The sequence below is a fragment of the Dasypus novemcinctus genome, chromosome 3 (assembly GCF_030445035.2).
Source record: "Dasypus novemcinctus isolate mDasNov1 chromosome 3, mDasNov1.1.hap2, whole genome shotgun sequence".
NCBI classification, from domain to species: domain Eukaryota; kingdom Metazoa; phylum Chordata; class Mammalia; order Cingulata; family Dasypodidae; genus Dasypus; species Dasypus novemcinctus.
This window is the reverse complement of record NC_080675.1, coordinates 183,694,864-183,711,597: the sequence shown is the minus strand read 5'-3', so window position 1 is coordinate 183,711,597 and position 16,734 is coordinate 183,694,864. Positions and strand designations below refer to the sequence as shown.

Sequence of the window (16,734 nt, the reverse complement as noted above, 5' to 3'; positions counted from 1 at the left end):
TGTTTCAGAGCTAAGGTTTTAGATACTCAGTGCTGGGGACAGGTTTTGTTACTGCACAGTGTTTGAAATAATGGAGAAGTCCTTCGGCAGGTCAGTAGCCCTCTTTTCTTTGCTCAGGAAAGCATGACCACTGGTGGTTGAACGCGAGTATCGGCTGAACCCTGGGGCAGTCCCCGCGGTCTTTAGAACTCCCACTTCATTTCAGTCTAGCATGTTCCTCGGCGAAGGTCTGGTGCTGATGCTGACCCGGAGCCCCTCCCCGGCACCCCCAGCAGAAGGAGCCCCTCCCCTTTACTCACAGAGGTCATCCTACCTCCACTTGGAGGAGCAGTGGACAGGAAGGCCGAGGATGTCACTGTGCTAAAAGGGGCTAACGAAGCGGAGGCTTTTGGGTTAACCCCAAGTTCGGGCTCAGAAGCCTCCTGTGCTGGCTCACTGAAACGAAAGGGAGGTCCCAGGAGATGGACTCTATTTCAAAAAGGATGGCTTTGATTCACCTTGAATTCATTCTGATGCCAATATGATTCAATTATTTTGTGTTTTGAGGAAAGGGAAAACAAGAAGTCAAACCACACAGGCCACCAGAGAGAAGAGGGTGGGAGCCCGCGGCTCCGGCCGGCATTGGAAGCTGCCCTGTCCCTTCTGCGCTTGTCCGAGGCCTCGGCAGGGCCAGTGTGACCCCAAGGCTTTCTGCCTCTAACAAGGCAGGGTGAGGTCCCCAATCCTGCTACAAACTACCTTTTTGCACCTGGGAAAGAAGGCCCTGCCTCCTTCTTGGGAAGGGATGGAGAAGGACGTGCGGTGCTACAGAAGCTGAGCCGCTACGGAGGCCCACGAGTTAGGCGCGGCCCACAGCGTGTCGCGCCACAGAGGCAGTCTGCAGGGCAGGGGGGCCAGCCCCTCGTGGCTTACCAATCAGCACCTGTCTGCCAAGTGACGTGATGCTGGAGGGGTCTTGGGGACAGTGGAATTGCTGCTGTACTGTGCTATCAAACAGCTTCCAATATCAAATGCTCACAATCAGAAAGAAAAAGCCTTTTTGAACTAAAAATAAATCACGTTTGTGACAGTTTGGCATTGCTTTATGAATTCCAAAAACAGATACTGGATTGTGTTTGTAAACTGGTCTGTTCCTCAGGGCATATTAGAGTGTATTAAATTTAGAGGTTTCACTTTTATTTGATTAAACTGTGATTAGGGCTTTGATTTGGCCATGTTCCTAGGACATTGAGTAAGTAAATACACAGAGAAGGAGAACACAGAAGTAGATACACAGAGGACCCTGCAGCCCTGGAAAGAGAGATGAGCCTGACAATTTACAGCTGACCTTGTGAAGAGACCAGAGCGGCTGAGGCCGGAAATGAGCCCAGGAAGAGACACGAGCCCGATGCCAGCCCACAGCTGAGATGGCAAGAAGCTGGGACCACGGAGCCTTCAGAGGAAGAGGAGGGCTGAGGCCTCACAGACAGAAATGACTTTGGGTGAGAAAGTGCCTCTTATGGTTCCTTGAGGGGGACTCTTTGGGGCCTTATGATGTAAGCTTCTACCCCAAGAGTCCTGGTACTCTGTCGGCACCCCTTTGGCTGACTGCTACAATGCTCAAGACCATCTAAGGAGAAACACACGCTCCTAATTCTAAGACTTCACCAGCACCACCACCCCAAAAGCATATGTGAAACACTACACACATGCACACGTACACACGTGTACACACTCACAGACTGACCCTTTAACCTCAACTCCGGGATCCTTCTTCTGGAAGTATGAACATAGTTTTGAATAGGGAATTGCCACATTTAAAGTCATGCCCCAGAGAAGGAGAGAATGGGAACTACAACATCAACAAATAAGAGAATGGGAGAACGTACAGAAATTCAAAACCTTTGATAAAGCCGATCCAAACGTCTAGGATTTAAACCAGGGGGAAGGACTTTTTCTTAAAGGGACAGATATAAATATGTTAGTCTCTGTTGTGACTTCTCAGTTCTTTTAGTGCTAAAGCAGCCATAGACAATATGCAAATGAGTTGGTGTGGTGGTTGTGTTTCAATAAAACTTCATTTGTAAAATCAGACATTGGGCCAGATCTGGCTCACCGGTCATGGCCTGCTGACCTCTGACTCAGCATATGGAGAGCTCCATTTGTCATTTTAGCACACCATGACACCATGTCCAGTAAGGAGGACATAACATCTAATTCAGAACTTCTGTGGAGATGCCACCGAGGCAGAAGGGCGGGAGCGAGGTTCCTCGGGGAGGGGCTGGGGCCGGGCATGGCCTCCTAGCATGGTCCTGGCCGGGCAGTGCCTCCCTCCAACCCACCAGCAGCAGCCCTGGCCCGGTTCCAGGGCAAGGCTGGAGCAGCGCGGGGTGGGGCACCACTAATACTGAGCACAGAGGGGCTGCCCGGCCCCAGCTACCCCTTCCTCTTTCTAACATGCCCTGTGAGCCAGGCAGACACAACAGAGGGTGGCAGTCCTTGGAAAGGGCAGTTTATAATAGACCAGAGGGGCTGGGAGGTTCCCTAAGGAGCGACGTTAACTGTGGGAAGGCGCGAGCAGGGAGCGTAGGGAGCCCGTGTTGAAACGCTGGAGGCTCTCCAAGCCAAGAGCAGCTCATACAGAGCCATGCCTTGTCCCTGTCCCCTGTAAACACCACCAGCTAAGAGGGCCGATAACCACAGGGCGCTGCGAGCGCAGAGGGAAGGCTGCGGAAACATCTGAGCTGCGCAAGCACGTAGAGAGAGTCAACAAAGCAGAATAAAGGGACCAGGCAGGACAAGAGTTAGAAATAAGCCTAGTAAATATACTCTAAGGGATAAACAGAATATTATAAGGTGAAATACTAGTAATGACAAAGGTAATTTGGAATGGATTCATGTGAAGGACGAATTAGGATATTAGAAGATAAAGTCAAGGAAGTCTCTTGAAGGCATGAAAATGAGGTACAACGAGACAATGGAGGAATGGTTTCAAAGTGTTCAAGGAAAATAACTTGGACCCAGAATTTTTATTCCATTAAACTAATAATTTAATACATATAATGAAAATGTAAACATTTTCAGGTACACAAAGCCTTAGGAGATTCATCACACAAATATTTGAAAATAGTCTTTGAGGAAGTGGCTTCCAGCAAAGGATAAGGGAATACAGATCAGTACACAAAGAAGCTAAGTGCTGTCTAAATAAGCATGAAAACAAAAAGAATGTAAATGTGATTGAAGTCAAGTGGAAATAGGAAGAGAAGAGAAGAGAAAAGAAAAGAATAGACTAAGATACATGTCTTTCTCAGGGTAAAATATAGCTGCTAACAACTTTAAAAAATAATATGGCAGAAAACCTAAATACAGGTTTTAATGATTAGAGGTAACTACAACATGAGTAAAAATAGAACTTTCAAACCAGGAGAAAAAGTTTAATTATCTAAAGATGGTAAGAAAGGAGCAAAATACATCCAGAAAGTTTGACAAAAAAGCATATAAACAAAGAAGTAAAAATAGGACAGTAATTACAATAAACTAAATGAACTAAGTTCACTGCTTGAAAAGCATATACTCTTAGACTGGATAATAAAATATCAAGTGATAAATAACCTTCAGGAGTCACATTTAATGTGAAAGGATAAGGAAAGCCTGAAAATAAACAGCTGTTAGAAACTGGTACAGAGTTTCTGTTTGAGGTATTGGGAAAGTTTTGGTAATGGACGGTGGTGATGGTAGCACAATTGTAATCAATAATACTGAATTGTATACTTGAAAGTGGATAAAATGGGAATGTTGAGATTGTATATATGTTACCAGAATAAAAATAAAACTTAAAAAACCATACAATTGCACAACACAAAGAGATAACCCTAATGTCAATTATGGACTATATAATTATATAATTATAATATAATTATAATTATAATAGTATTGTTTCATTCATTGTAACAAAGGAACCAACATAATGCAAAATGTTAATAGGGAGAACTGTGTATGTGAGGGGAGGGTATACATGAACTGTGTACTTTCTGCATCATTTTTCTATAAAGCTACAATTGCTCTAATTAAAAAAAAAAAGTTATTCCAAGCAAATATGAACAAATAGAAAGGCAGAAAAGTGGTTTAGTAGATTTAAAGGGAGAAACCATTATGAGACAAAGAAATATTCTACATATTGGTAAAAAAGAATAGTAGAGGAAGATGACCTAATAATCATGAATATATATGCACTTACTAATATAGCCTTAAAAAAATACAGCCAAAAGGTTGAACTTAAGAGAAGTAGAGAATCATATTAAAATTTCTAACTCAACTGTGGCAGACAGAAGAAGCAGCCAAGAATAATCTAAGATTATAGGTTCACATATGTAGCCACCCTGGAAAGCTAAAATCAAAATGTTTGCATATGTACAATTTAAGGTAGAAACAAAAATATCAAGTATGTAGGACAAAATCTTAACTAAAGATTAGCAAGACCTCTATAAAATTTTAATGAGAAATTAAAGTAGAATTAAATAATTGGATAAAATAGACCATGTTCATGAATTGCAAGATTCAATATGTAAAGATATACATTTTTCCTACACGGACACACACACACACACACATTTATTTATTATTTAATGCAATCCTAAACAAAATTTTTTGATAGTGAGAACGAAGAGTTGATTGTAATTTACATATGCAGTTTAGAAAGGGCCATGGATATTTAAGACTCTTGCGGAAAAAACAAGATGGAAAGACCTCTTCTCTAGATATCAGTATTTCAGTTATATTGACACACTGTGGTACTGGAGAAGGAGAGGCAGAAAACAGACATATAAGGACACTTAATTTAGGACAAATGAGGCACTGCCGTGCAGTGGCAAGAGGTTGGTCTTCACAGTAATTCGTTCTGGGACAACTGGGTATCCACATGGGGAGAAACAAAATTGGATCCATAACTTACACCTCCACAAAAATCAAATCCAGGTAGATCTACATTTGAAAAGCGAAGCAATAAGGCTTTCTGAGTGATAATGTAGGAGAAATCTTTATAATCTTAAGGTAGGAAAAGACTTTTTAAATAAGTAAGGCATAAAAAATTCACCATCAAGAAAAATTTTGATAAATTGGACTGTCATTCATCCAAATTGGACCCTATTGTTCATCAAGCCTTGACTATATCAACACGGACCTTGACTACCATAAGCAGCAACTACCAGCTTAGTATTAATAGAAGGTGCCATTGTAAGAGTAAAAAGGCAAACCACCGCGTGGGAGACTACATTAACATTTGCAACACGTATATTGGACAAAAGGCTTATATTCTGACTATATAAAGAAGTACTACAAATGAGTAGAGAAAAAAATGGGCAAAAGGCTTGACAGGCACTTCAAAAATCAGGACTGTATCAGAGATGTCAGCAATTTCCACTAACATTTATGATGATTTGGAGAGTCTACCTAATGCAATAGGACAAGAAACGATTATTTAATATTAAGAAGAATATTAAATTATTTCAGATGGTTCTACTGTGATTGTGTATCCAGAGTACCCAAGCAATTCTCTTGAAACAAACTATTAGTATTAATAAGAGAATTTATATACATGACTGGATGAAACAAACATATAAAAATAAATTGCTTTTCTCTATACATAAAGTCCTAACAGAATATAAATATACAAGGAGGAATATGTACTCTTCTTGGATGGGAATCCAATATTATAATATGAAAAGTTATTCTAAAAATAAAAATCCAATCCAATTCCAATCAAAATTCCAATTTACGGGAAGTGGACTTGGCCCAATGGATAGGGTGTCCACCTACCACATGGGAGGTCTGTAGTTCAAACCCCAGGCCTCCTTGACCCATGTGGAGCTGGCCCATGAGCAGTGCTGATGCGCACAAGGAGTGCCGTGCCATGCAGGGGTGTCCCCCACCTAGGGGAGCCCCACGTGCAAGGAGTGCACCCCGTAAGGAGAGCCACCCAGCGTGAAAGAAAGTGCAGCCTGCCCAAGAATGGCACCACACACATGGAGAGCTGACACAGCAAGATGATGCAACAAAAAGAAACACAGATTCCCGGTGCTGCTGCTAAGGATAGAAGTGGTCACAGAAGAACACACAGCGAATGGATACAGAAAGCAGACAACTGGGGGGAGAGGGAGGAAGGGGAAATAAATAAGTCTTTTAAAAAAATTCCAATTTATATGGAAGAATAAGCATCCCAAAATAGTAAAAAACTTTTGAAAAAGTAAAGCAATAAAGGGACTTGCCATAGCAGAGAGTAATACTTACATATATGAAACTACTTTTCAAGGGTAACAGGACCAGCAGGCAATGGGTGGGATAGAACAGTCTAGAAACTGATCCATATGTATCTGGGAATTTACTGAATGGTAAAGGTGGCATTTAAGTTCAGTGGAAAAAGGATATATTTTATTAAAACAAGTGGTGCTAGAATAACTCACTCTCAATCTGGAACAAAGCAAAATTAAACTTCACTCTAAGTTTAAAAAATGTAAAATTGTTAAAGACCTAGAAAAGAAAATTTAGAAACAAATATAGGAAAATATTTTAGTTATTCTGTATTCCTGGAGACCTAAAGCAAGAGAGGAAGTTTGCCAGCCATATCCACATAGCAATTAAAAAATTTTGTAAACAAAATTACAAAAGCAATTAAAAAATTTTATATCATAAGGTAAATGATATACTGGGAGATATACATACTATATATATACATACATATTGTATACATATATATATTATTTATAATCTTCATTACAATGAGCTGCTAAAAATTGAAAAGAAAAAGGCAAACAAGCCAATAGAAAAATGGGCAAAGGATGTGAACAGGCAGCTCTCAGAAGGGGAAATCCAAATGTTTAATGGAAATGAAAAGAGGAAAATTAGAATAAGATACCATATTTTATACATATTTTTAAAATTGTAAAACCATAGTCTTTGATCCATTTTGAGTTGATTTTTATATAAGATGTGAAGGATGTGCCTTCTACTTATTTTTTAATTTTTGGTAAATGGAGATCCAGTTTCCCTAACTCTATTTGTTGAAGAGACTGTTCTTTCCCAATTGAGTGGTCTTTACCACACTGTCATAAATCAGTTCGTCATAAACGGGAGGGTTGACTTCTGAGCTCTCAGTTCAATTCCACTGGTGTCTGTCCTTGTGTCAGTATTAAGCTGCTCTGATTACTGCTACTTTGTAATAAGTTTTAAGATCGGGAAGTGTGAGCCCTCCTTCACTTTTCTGTTTCAAGATGGCTTTGGCCATTCAGGAGCCTTACTGTTCCGTATGAATTTGATGATTGGATTCTCCATTTCTGAAAAGAAAGTTGCTAGAATTTTTATTGGGATCACACTGAACTGAACCTATAAAATGCTTTGGGTAGAACTGACATCTTAACAATATTTGGTTTTCTAATCCATGGAAACCCAGACCTAAATATAAGAACCAGAACGATCAGATTCCTAGAAGAAAATGTAGGGAGGCATCTTCAGGACCTGGTGTTAGACAATGAATTCTTACACTTTATACCCAAAGCACAAGCAACAACAACAAAAAATAGATAAATGGGACCTCATCAAAATTAAAAACTTTTGCATTTCAAAGGACTTTATTATGAAAGTAAAGTGATAATCTACACAATGGGAGAAAGTATTTGGGAACCACATATCCAATAAAGGTTTAATATCCAGAATATCCAAAGAAATCCTTCAACTTAACAATAAAAAGACAAACAAACCAATTAAAAAATGGGCAAAAGACTTGAATAGACATCTTTCCAAAGAAGACATACAAGTGGCCAGAAAGCACATGAAAAGATGCCAGTATCTTTAGCCACCAGAGAAATGCAAGTCAAAACCACAATGAGATACCATTTCACCCCCATTAGAATGGCTGCTGTTAACAAGTGTTGGAGAGGACGCAGAGAAATGGGGTCATTTATTCACTGCTGGTGGGAAGGTAAAATGGTGCGGCTACTGTGGAAGACAGTTTGGCAGTTCCCCAGAAAGCTTAGTACAGAATTAGCATATGAGCTGGAAATGCCACTGCTAGGTACATACCCAAAAGAATTAAAAGTCTTGAACAGAATTAAAAGGGTCTTGAACAGATATTTGCACACTGATGTTCATAAAGGCGTTATTTACAATTGCCGAAAGATGGAAGCAACCCACGCGTCCATCACTGATGAATGGATAAATAAAGTGTGGTCTACACATATAATGAATGTTATTCAGCTGTAAAAGGGAATGAAGTTCTGCTATATGTGACAACATGGATGAACCTGGAAGACAGCAAGTTGAGTGAAATAAACCAGACACAAAAGGACAAATACAGAATGATCGCACTGATGTGAGATAATTAGAATAAGCAAACTCACAGAGTCAGAATCTAGAATAGAGGTTTCCAAGGGAATGGGGAGGGGAGAGGGAATGGGAATTAAGGTTTAAAATGCAGAGTTTCTATTTGGGATGATGGAAAAGTTTTGGTTATGGGTGGTGGTGGCGGTAGCATAACATTGTAAACATAATCAATGGCATTGAGCTATATATCCGAAAGTAGCTAAAAAGGAACGTTTAGGTTGTATACATGTTATGAGAAGAAGAATTGAAAACCAAACCAAACCACAGGACCCTATAACCAGTGCGCTCTCTTGCAAATGATGGACTATGGTTGCTGGTCCAGCTGTAAAAACGGGCTTTCATTGGCTTTAACAACGTTCCACAAGGTTTTCCATGCAAGGTTTTCTGGTTTCTGCCTGGTTGTCTCTAAGACCACCACGTCTCTAATAAAGCAACAAACCCACGGGGCAACATCTCGCACAAGCCAGGGTGGAAGGACACAACCTTGAACAGAAGCGTGTTTTGGCAGGTGACCTTAAAGTCACTAAATTAAAAACACCCCCACAGGCGTCAGCTCTGCTTTGGGAATGCCACCGTCACGTAAGAGCGCAGGCACAGAGACGGTCACCTCCGCCTCGTCCGCCGCAGCGAAACGAGGCCTCAGCGGCTGTGGGCTGTGGAGCCCAGCAGCTCCTGGGAGCCTGGGTGACAAGCGCACCTCCCTGAGACGCAGGCGTCCCGTGGTCTGCTCGGGGCACACGCGCCTGCAAGGGGTGGGTGCTCTTGGGCTCTAAGGTTTGTTCTTTGAACAAGCAGGGGCAGGGGACACGTTGTCGCTACAGCGGGGTGGAGAAGAAAACCTTTACGTGTTCTTCACCCGTGTCTGCGTTACCTCCTCGGTTACCATCGGTGTCGCCGACTTTAGTGATTAGGAGGAGGGCAGAGGAGATGGGGCCCAGGGCCACGGAGCACGATGTGGGCAGATCCGAGGCCGCGGTACCCGGGTGCAACCGGGTGAGGAGCGGGGGCCCTGGGAGCAGGGCTCAGGAGGAGGCAGGGGGTCTTTACTACGCCTAGGGAGGGGGCCCGCCCCCCTGTGCTGGGGGCAGGGGCAGGCGCCGCGAGAGGAGCCGGGGGCGCCGGCCGTACCTTGGGCGACGTCCTCCTGCCTCTGCAGGCAGGGCCGCTCCGCCGCCGGCTCGGGCTGCCGGGGACACCTGCCCTCGTTGAACACCTGCGGCAGGTTCGCCGTGTGCACCTGGCGGAGCTCCTCATAGTCGCTCAGGGCCGCCGTCAGGTCCCAGTTCTTGCCTGTGGAGAAGACACGAAGAGGGCGACGTGAGGGCCCTCGGGAGAGCGGGCGCGTCCCTGGCCGGCGTGCGCCGAGGCCTGGACGCGGCCGAGGCAGGGGAGGTGCCCACGCCGGCGCCCCCGCGGGGCCTCCCTCCAGCCCTTGCTCTCTCACACACCCCCTTCTGCTGGACCCTAAACGCTCCATCCCCGGCCAGCACGGCTCCCTCTGGAAAGCGAGGGGTAGAGCTGACTCTCTGAGCTCAGGGAGCAAAACCAAGTGACAAGAAAGAAAGAAACCAAAAAACGAGGACAAAGAATTTGGGCTCCGACTTGAGCTTATTTCTTCTTTAAGCTGAATTTGGGAACCGGCGGAGCTCGGGGGCGCCAGCGGGAGGCGGTTTCCCAGCCCGGGGTTCCCAGCCTGTGTGCCTGCCGGGGCGAGGGGCCACGATGGGCAGCGGGGACAGGAGCGGCGTGGGGCCGCAGCCGGCGGGGAGGGGGCGCCGACTCCTTCTGGGAAGGGAAGAGGGAGCTGTGGGAAACCAGGAGTGAAAGCTTGGCTTTGACTTGAAGCACCAAGCGGCCCGACCCTGCCCGGCCACGCGGAGCCGCAGGCGGTGACTCTCCACTGACTGCACTGGCTGGCGCCGCTGTGCCGCGCAGCGGGGCTGCACGCTCGCAGACGCCGTGTGCACACCCTTCCACCTCCTTCTCTGCTGCGGGCTCTGTGCTGCCCGCACGACCCTGACGTTACTTACACTCAGTCGTGTGGACAGGTCCCCTCCGCAGTCACCTAACAGCAGAGCACCGTGCCGGCCCGGGCGCAGGGCGGCTGCTGCCCCCTGGCCCCTTGGCCTTGCGGTACGGCAGCCCCCTGTGCTGCGATCGTGGTGCGGGGTGGGCAAGGGCAGCAGGAGCTAACCAGGGAGGTCAGCCAAGGCCCTTCCCTTACCAGGGCGTGAACCCACGGCGCCCACAGGCTCAAGACCCGCCCCGCAGCTGTCAAGGACGAGCACTGATATTCTGGGGCTCAGGTGTAGGGAAAGGAGGCCCTGCCTTTGGGGGCCTGAGGCTGCAGTGGGGGTGATGGACCCAGAACAGGGCTGGGGGTCACGTGCCAAAGCGGGGGGAGCCTGGACAAGGAGGAAGGGGGAGGCGGGGGAGGCAGAGGGGCGCTCGTTCTGCCCTGAGGGGCAGACGTTCTAGGGACGCTGCAGTGCGCTGGCCATCGCGCTGGCCCAGGAAGCCCGGCCTAGAAGAGGGACGGCAAGGTGAGCCACGGCCGGCCTCGAGGCCCCACGGCGCCAGGGCAGGGCAGGGGGGCCGCCTGCGCCCCCATTGTCTTTACCACGGCCTGCGCGGCCGGGACGCAGAACCAGGCCAGGTGAGCTCCGGCCGCCCTCCCCGCAGCCCCCCTCGGTAAAAGGCGCTGCGGGCACGGGCCCCCTGCGACCCGTGCCCTTGGCGCCCCGAGGGCGGCCGCCCGTCTTCGCCCATGGTCCCCGGCACGGCCTTCCTGGGAGCCGAGCCCCCACCGCAGGGGCCGGGGGCCAGCCGCTCCACCACCCGCGGCCCCCCCCCCCCCCAGCGCGGCCTTGCTGACACGCTCGCCACCGCGGCCTCCGCCCAGCGCTGCCTCCCCAGGGCGCAGCCGTCAGGGGAGCGCGGGGCGGCGTGGCAGTGGCTCGGCCCCAGCGCCTTGGCCAGGCTTTAAGGAGCATCTAAGGGCTCGGCACCTCAGCCCCGGGAGCGGGCAGGGGGGACGCGCGCTGGCCCGGGCTCCAGAGCCCATCCCCGGGGAAGCCAGCTTTCCAGGCCCCGAGGCTGCGCGCCAGCACGTCCCGGCTGTCGCCAGCCCACTGCGCGGTGTGCCACAGCTGCGGGGCTAGGCCAGGAGGCGTGCCTGCCGGCTGGGAGAGTCTCATGCTCAGGTGGCCTGCGTTCCAGGCCCTGGAACCTTCCACCTGGAGCTCCTGGTGAAGCTCTGGCGTCCCGCCAGCTGAGGGAAGGGCTTGGGTGCCCGCAGGGCGGTGCCGGCCAGGGGCGGGTGGAGAGGGAATCCACAGGCGGGGAGGGCCACAGACCAGCCTGCCAGAGCCAGGGCGCTCCGTGGAGGCAGAACGCGTCCCGTGGAGCGGGGGGACACAGGCCTCCCAGCCCGTTCTGGGCCCTGGCGCGATCGAACTCTGCGACACTCAGCACATCAGTTCACCACGTTCAGCCCCAGTTTCCTTTCCTGTACAACTGTGTTTAAAAGAAATCCATCTCAGGATAACTGTTATGAGGTCTGGATGTGATAATGTTTGTAAAGATCTTGGCATGTGGCCCTAGTGCCATGAATTGGAAGTTTTTGGCTGTGTCTGACTTCTGTCACCTCTGCTGGCAATCGGCTGGTGAGGGGGCACTGAGGCTCACGGCTAAGCTTTGTGGCGCCCGGGCCTCCGGGTTCTGGCCACCTCCACGCCCCTCCCCACCTTCCATCTCACGGCTTCCCGCCGCGTCACCTGGCGCTGTCTCTCCGTCCCCACCTTCTGCCGTTTTCAGCTTACAGCTTGGTGCTCTCTGCCAGCAGCCTCACCTGCCTGGCCTGGAGTTCTCATTCGGGCGGTGCTAGCACTGCCTCCTAGACGCAGGTGGCCAGGCCCACGAAGACGCCTCCCCTAAGCACGCTCAGCGACCCTCGAGCACCGCCAGCTACTCCGCTTTGCCTGCCCTTAAAGGGCATGGTCTCCCTAAGCACTTCCTCTTTCCTTCTCTTAATTTTTCTTTTTCTTTTTTTCCCCTGTTTTGGATATTGAGCCAGTCGCTATGTGAAAAATCTTAAGTCTAATTACAGTCTGTATCCTAAGCTTCAAGGCTGAATACCCAGTTGTGGAAGATACTAGTTGACTGTCTGGTTTCTATGCTTTCCTAATCCTGTTAGGAAATGGAATACTGGTTTATTTGGGATAGCAGTGCACCCAGCTAGAAATACTCATTCCCAACCCCCCCCCCCAGCCAACTTGAAGCCCTTACAATGTGCTCTGGTTGTCTGACATTTCTGTGTTTGCTTACTTTGTCCCTTCTTCCAGCAATATTACCTACAAATAACTACAGATAGCTTTCATAGATCTACAGACACAAGAGAGAAGACACAACAGAAGAGAAGACTGCATTTACAAAGGCACCTGGAAATAAAAAATACTGAGGGATCAGGAGAAAGTGTGCCAGTGTTTCACATGACAAACACCTTTGGAGGGGCGTGAGGCAGGATCAGTTCTTAGTTGGGAAGACAGCATCATAATTTCTTCCTAAGATGATTTATAAGTTTAACATGATCCTGGTAGAAAAATACAAACAGGGTGTTTTCTTCTCTCCTTTTTCTTGGAATCAGACGAGCTGATTTTACAGTTCATATGGAAAAGTAGCTGGGGAACCTGTGAAAAATAAGAACATCGAGCAGGGATGGGCTCTACCAGTCCAGGAGCCTCACTACACAGCCTCAGTAATTAACAGTGTGGTGCTGGCCTATGGCTAAACATGCAAATCATACAAAACAATCAAAAGACAGGCCGATGCAAAGTCCCAAAGAGACTCAAAGACACGCAAAATGTCAAAAGACAAATGTCAGTCTGAGAAAATATCTGCATCTCAGGTCACATACAAAAGATTGATCTCTGAGGCAGGTCCCTTTTCCAAGAAAATCTGAGGAGGAGATACGCAGGCCGGGGGTCACGTGGGCACAGGCAGCGGGACTGGGTGGAAGGGGCCACTGGCCTCGGGCTCACGGGAGGCCCCGGGCTGGGCCCTCTGGGCTGGGCCCGCCTGGTGCATGCGAGGGGTGGCTCTGCACAGGCCACGGCAGCCCTCGGCCGGGCTTCACCAGCGGGCTCCAGAGGACGCGGCGCTCCCTGTGCCCTGGGGCCACTCCTGCAGAGGGACGCGCTGTCAACCCTGGGGCCACCGCTCCCCATCAGGCAGGAGGGCCTGGTCCAGAGCAAGCAAGCATGCGTGAGAGCCTGCGTGTGTGTGAAGCATGTGTGAGAGCATGCGTGAGGGTATGCATGTGAGAGCCTGTGTGTGTGAAGCATGTGTGAGAGCATGTGTGTGAGAGCATGCATGTGAGGGAGTATGTGTGAGAGAGTATATGTGTATAGGATCATCTGTGTGAGCGTGAGAGCATGCATGTGTGAGAGCATGGGTGTGAGAGGATGCTTGTGTGAGAGCATGTGTGTGAGGATGCATGTGTAAAAGCATGTGTGTAAAAGCATGCATGTGTGAGAGCATGTGTGTGAGAGAACATGCACGTAGAGCAGACACGTGAGAGCGCACATGTAAGCACATGTGTGTTTGAGAGAACGTGTGTGTGAGAGCATGCATGTGTGGAAGTGTGTAAGAACATGCATATGAGAGCGTGTGTGTGTGAGAGGGCATGTGTGTGTGTAAGAGAGCATGCATGTGTGTGTGGCTCAGAAACCAATGTGGGGGGAGATCAACAATCCAAAAGGATATGAACAGGGTTTACAAAAATAAAAATAAAAATGGCTATTAAACACATAAAATGATGCTTACTTCCATTCATAAAAGAAGTGCAAATTAAAAATGTAAAGAAATTAATAAAGGGATTAAAAAATAATTTCCAGAGGGTGGGAAGTCAAGATGGTGGCAGAGAAAGGCACTCTGAGTCAGCTCCTGCTACAGGGCAGTTAGTTATCACCAGAGCTATCTAAAGCACCTGTTAGGGGGCTCCAGGACACCAGAAGAGCCTCCTGCCATGAATGGAAGGAGGAGGCTGCCCATCTGCAGAGAAGATCCATGAGTGGAGCCCTCCACACCCTGGGGGTTGGTGCCCGTGGCACATGCTGCCTCAGAAGGTGTTCTGTGGCTGGAGTTGAAAGCTGCACTTCCCAAAAAATGTGGGAGGAAGAGATGGTTGGGCACCAACTTCAGCTACTGAAGAGTAAACTCAGTGGGCTAAAGTATAATCCTAAGAACAACTAAACTTTGAGCCTGTCCAAGTCAGAAAGAGACTGGTAGCCACCATCTTAACTCTGCCCCAAGCACGAGGGGAAGCAGGGCTGATTGAAAATCCCAGTGCTGGTGGGGACCGGCTTCTTTCCACCCAGATCGGGTTGCAGCTCTAGCCTAGGCTCCAGCCCCACCTCCAGCAGGGAGGAGGCTGGTGGGACCTCTACCAGGCTCTCAAGGCAACTGCAGGTGCGCTCCGCTGGCACAGACTACATATCCATACCCCAAGAGAACAGGAGAGGAGCTGGGTATCCTCGGCCTCTCCAAGCAATGGCAGGAGTTTTCAGCCCACATGAACTGGTTTGTTGAGTAGTTCCGGGTCTATCCCCACCTCTGTCCCCCCATAGAATAGGAGGGGGTGGTGTTCCCTCAGCCTCTCAGGGCAACTGCAGGTACTTTTACCCTGCATAAACCCGACCACTGGGCACCTGTGGCTCCACCCCCAACCCCAACAGGACAAGAGATGGACTGCATTTGCCCAGTATCTGTGGGTAACTGAGGTGCTTTTGGCCTACACAGCCTAGACTGGTGGGTCCTGTGGATCCACTCTCACCCCCCAATAGGAAAGGAGGGGGCTGGTGTTTCCACAGTTTTTCTGGGCAACAGTAGGCACTTTTGGCCTACATGGACTGGACTGTTGGATGCCTGGGGATACACTCCCACCCCCCAATAGGATAGGAGGGGGCTGGTGCTTCCTCAGCCTCTCTGGGCAATGGCAGGTACTTTTGGCCTACAGGGACTAACCTGCTGGTCATTGCCCCTAAAGGGCAGAAGAGACAGAACTCCCTCAGCCTCTCAGGGCAGGTGCAGGCATATTTGGCCCACAAAGATTAGACTGTTGGGCACTCCAAGGGTCCATCCACACCCCCAGCAGGGAGGGGGTGCTGGCGCTAAATCAGTTTACCTGGGCAACTGTGGTCATCTGGACCACATGGCATAGATTGCTGCCCACAACTATAGTTCCATCCTGCCTAAGGTAAGGGAGGAAGGGCTGTGAAGCTTCATCAGTCTCTCCAGGCAACTACAGACAGTCTTGTCCTGCCCAACTTGGATACTTATACATGGCTACAGCTCTGTCCTTACCCCTGACAGAGGAAGAAGCTGGGAGAAGGTTCATCACTTCCTGGGGTAACAAGGCAGCTTTAGCCTCCACAGCTTACAGCACCAACTACATCCTTGACTCTTACTACACAATAAGCAGGGAGAAAAGACAAGAAAGCCCTAAACTTAAGGGAGAAACTGCACCTGAATAAATACTCTAGTAAGCCAGATGCAAAAACACCAGCAAAAAATTATAATCCATACCAAGAAACAGGAAGATATGGCCCAGTTAAAGGAATAAGACAAGCCTGCAGATGACATAAAGGGGTTGAGACAACTAATCTTAGATGTTCAAACAAATCTCCATAATAAATTCAATGAGATGGCTAAAGAGATTAAGGATATTAAGAAGACACTGTGGAGCACAAAGAAGAATTTGAACGCATACATAGAAAAACAGCAGTCCTTATGGGAATGAAAGGCACAATAAATGAAATAAAAAATACACTGGAAGAATATAACTGCAGATTTAAGGAAGCAGAAGAAAGGATTGGTGAGCTCAAAGACATGGCCTCTAAAAGTGAACATACAAAAGAACAGATGGAGAAAAGAATGGAAAAAAATTGAACAGGGTCTCAGGGAACTAAATGATAGCAAGTGATGTGCAAACATATGTGCCATGGGCATCCCAGAAGGCAAAGAAAAGGGAAAAGGGGCAGAAGAAATATTTGAAGAAATAATGGTGGAAAATTTCTCAACCCTATTGAAGGACATAGATATCTGTGTCCAAAAAGTACAAAGTACTCCCCTCTGAAGAGACCAACTCTGAGACACATACTAATCAGAATGTCAAATGCCAAAGACAAAGAGAGAATTTTGAGAGCAGCAAGAGAAAAGCAATACGTAACATATAAGGGATACCCAATAAGATTAAGTGCCAATTTCTCATCAGAAACCATGGAGGCAAGAAGGCAGTGGTATGATATATTTAAGATACTGCAAGAGAAAAACTGCCAGTCAAGAATTTTATATCTGGCAAGATTATCTTTAAAAATGAAGGCA

The 16,734-nt window shown here is 48.0% G+C and overlaps 1 protein-coding gene across 1 annotated transcript in view; it reads right to left on the bottom strand.

Annotated features, from left to right (window-relative positions):
* The window catches only part of OTUD7A (OTU deubiquitinase 7A), a 384,350-nt gene that overhangs the window by 110,102 nt on the left and 257,514 nt on the right, over positions 1 to 16,734 (bottom strand). Inside the window, exon 5 of the mRNA XM_058294822.2 lies at positions 9,481 to 9,642. Coding sequence (XP_058150805.1) covers positions 9,481 to 9,642 — 162 coding nt within the window. The remainder of the gene's footprint in view (positions 1 to 9,480; positions 9,643 to 16,734) is intronic.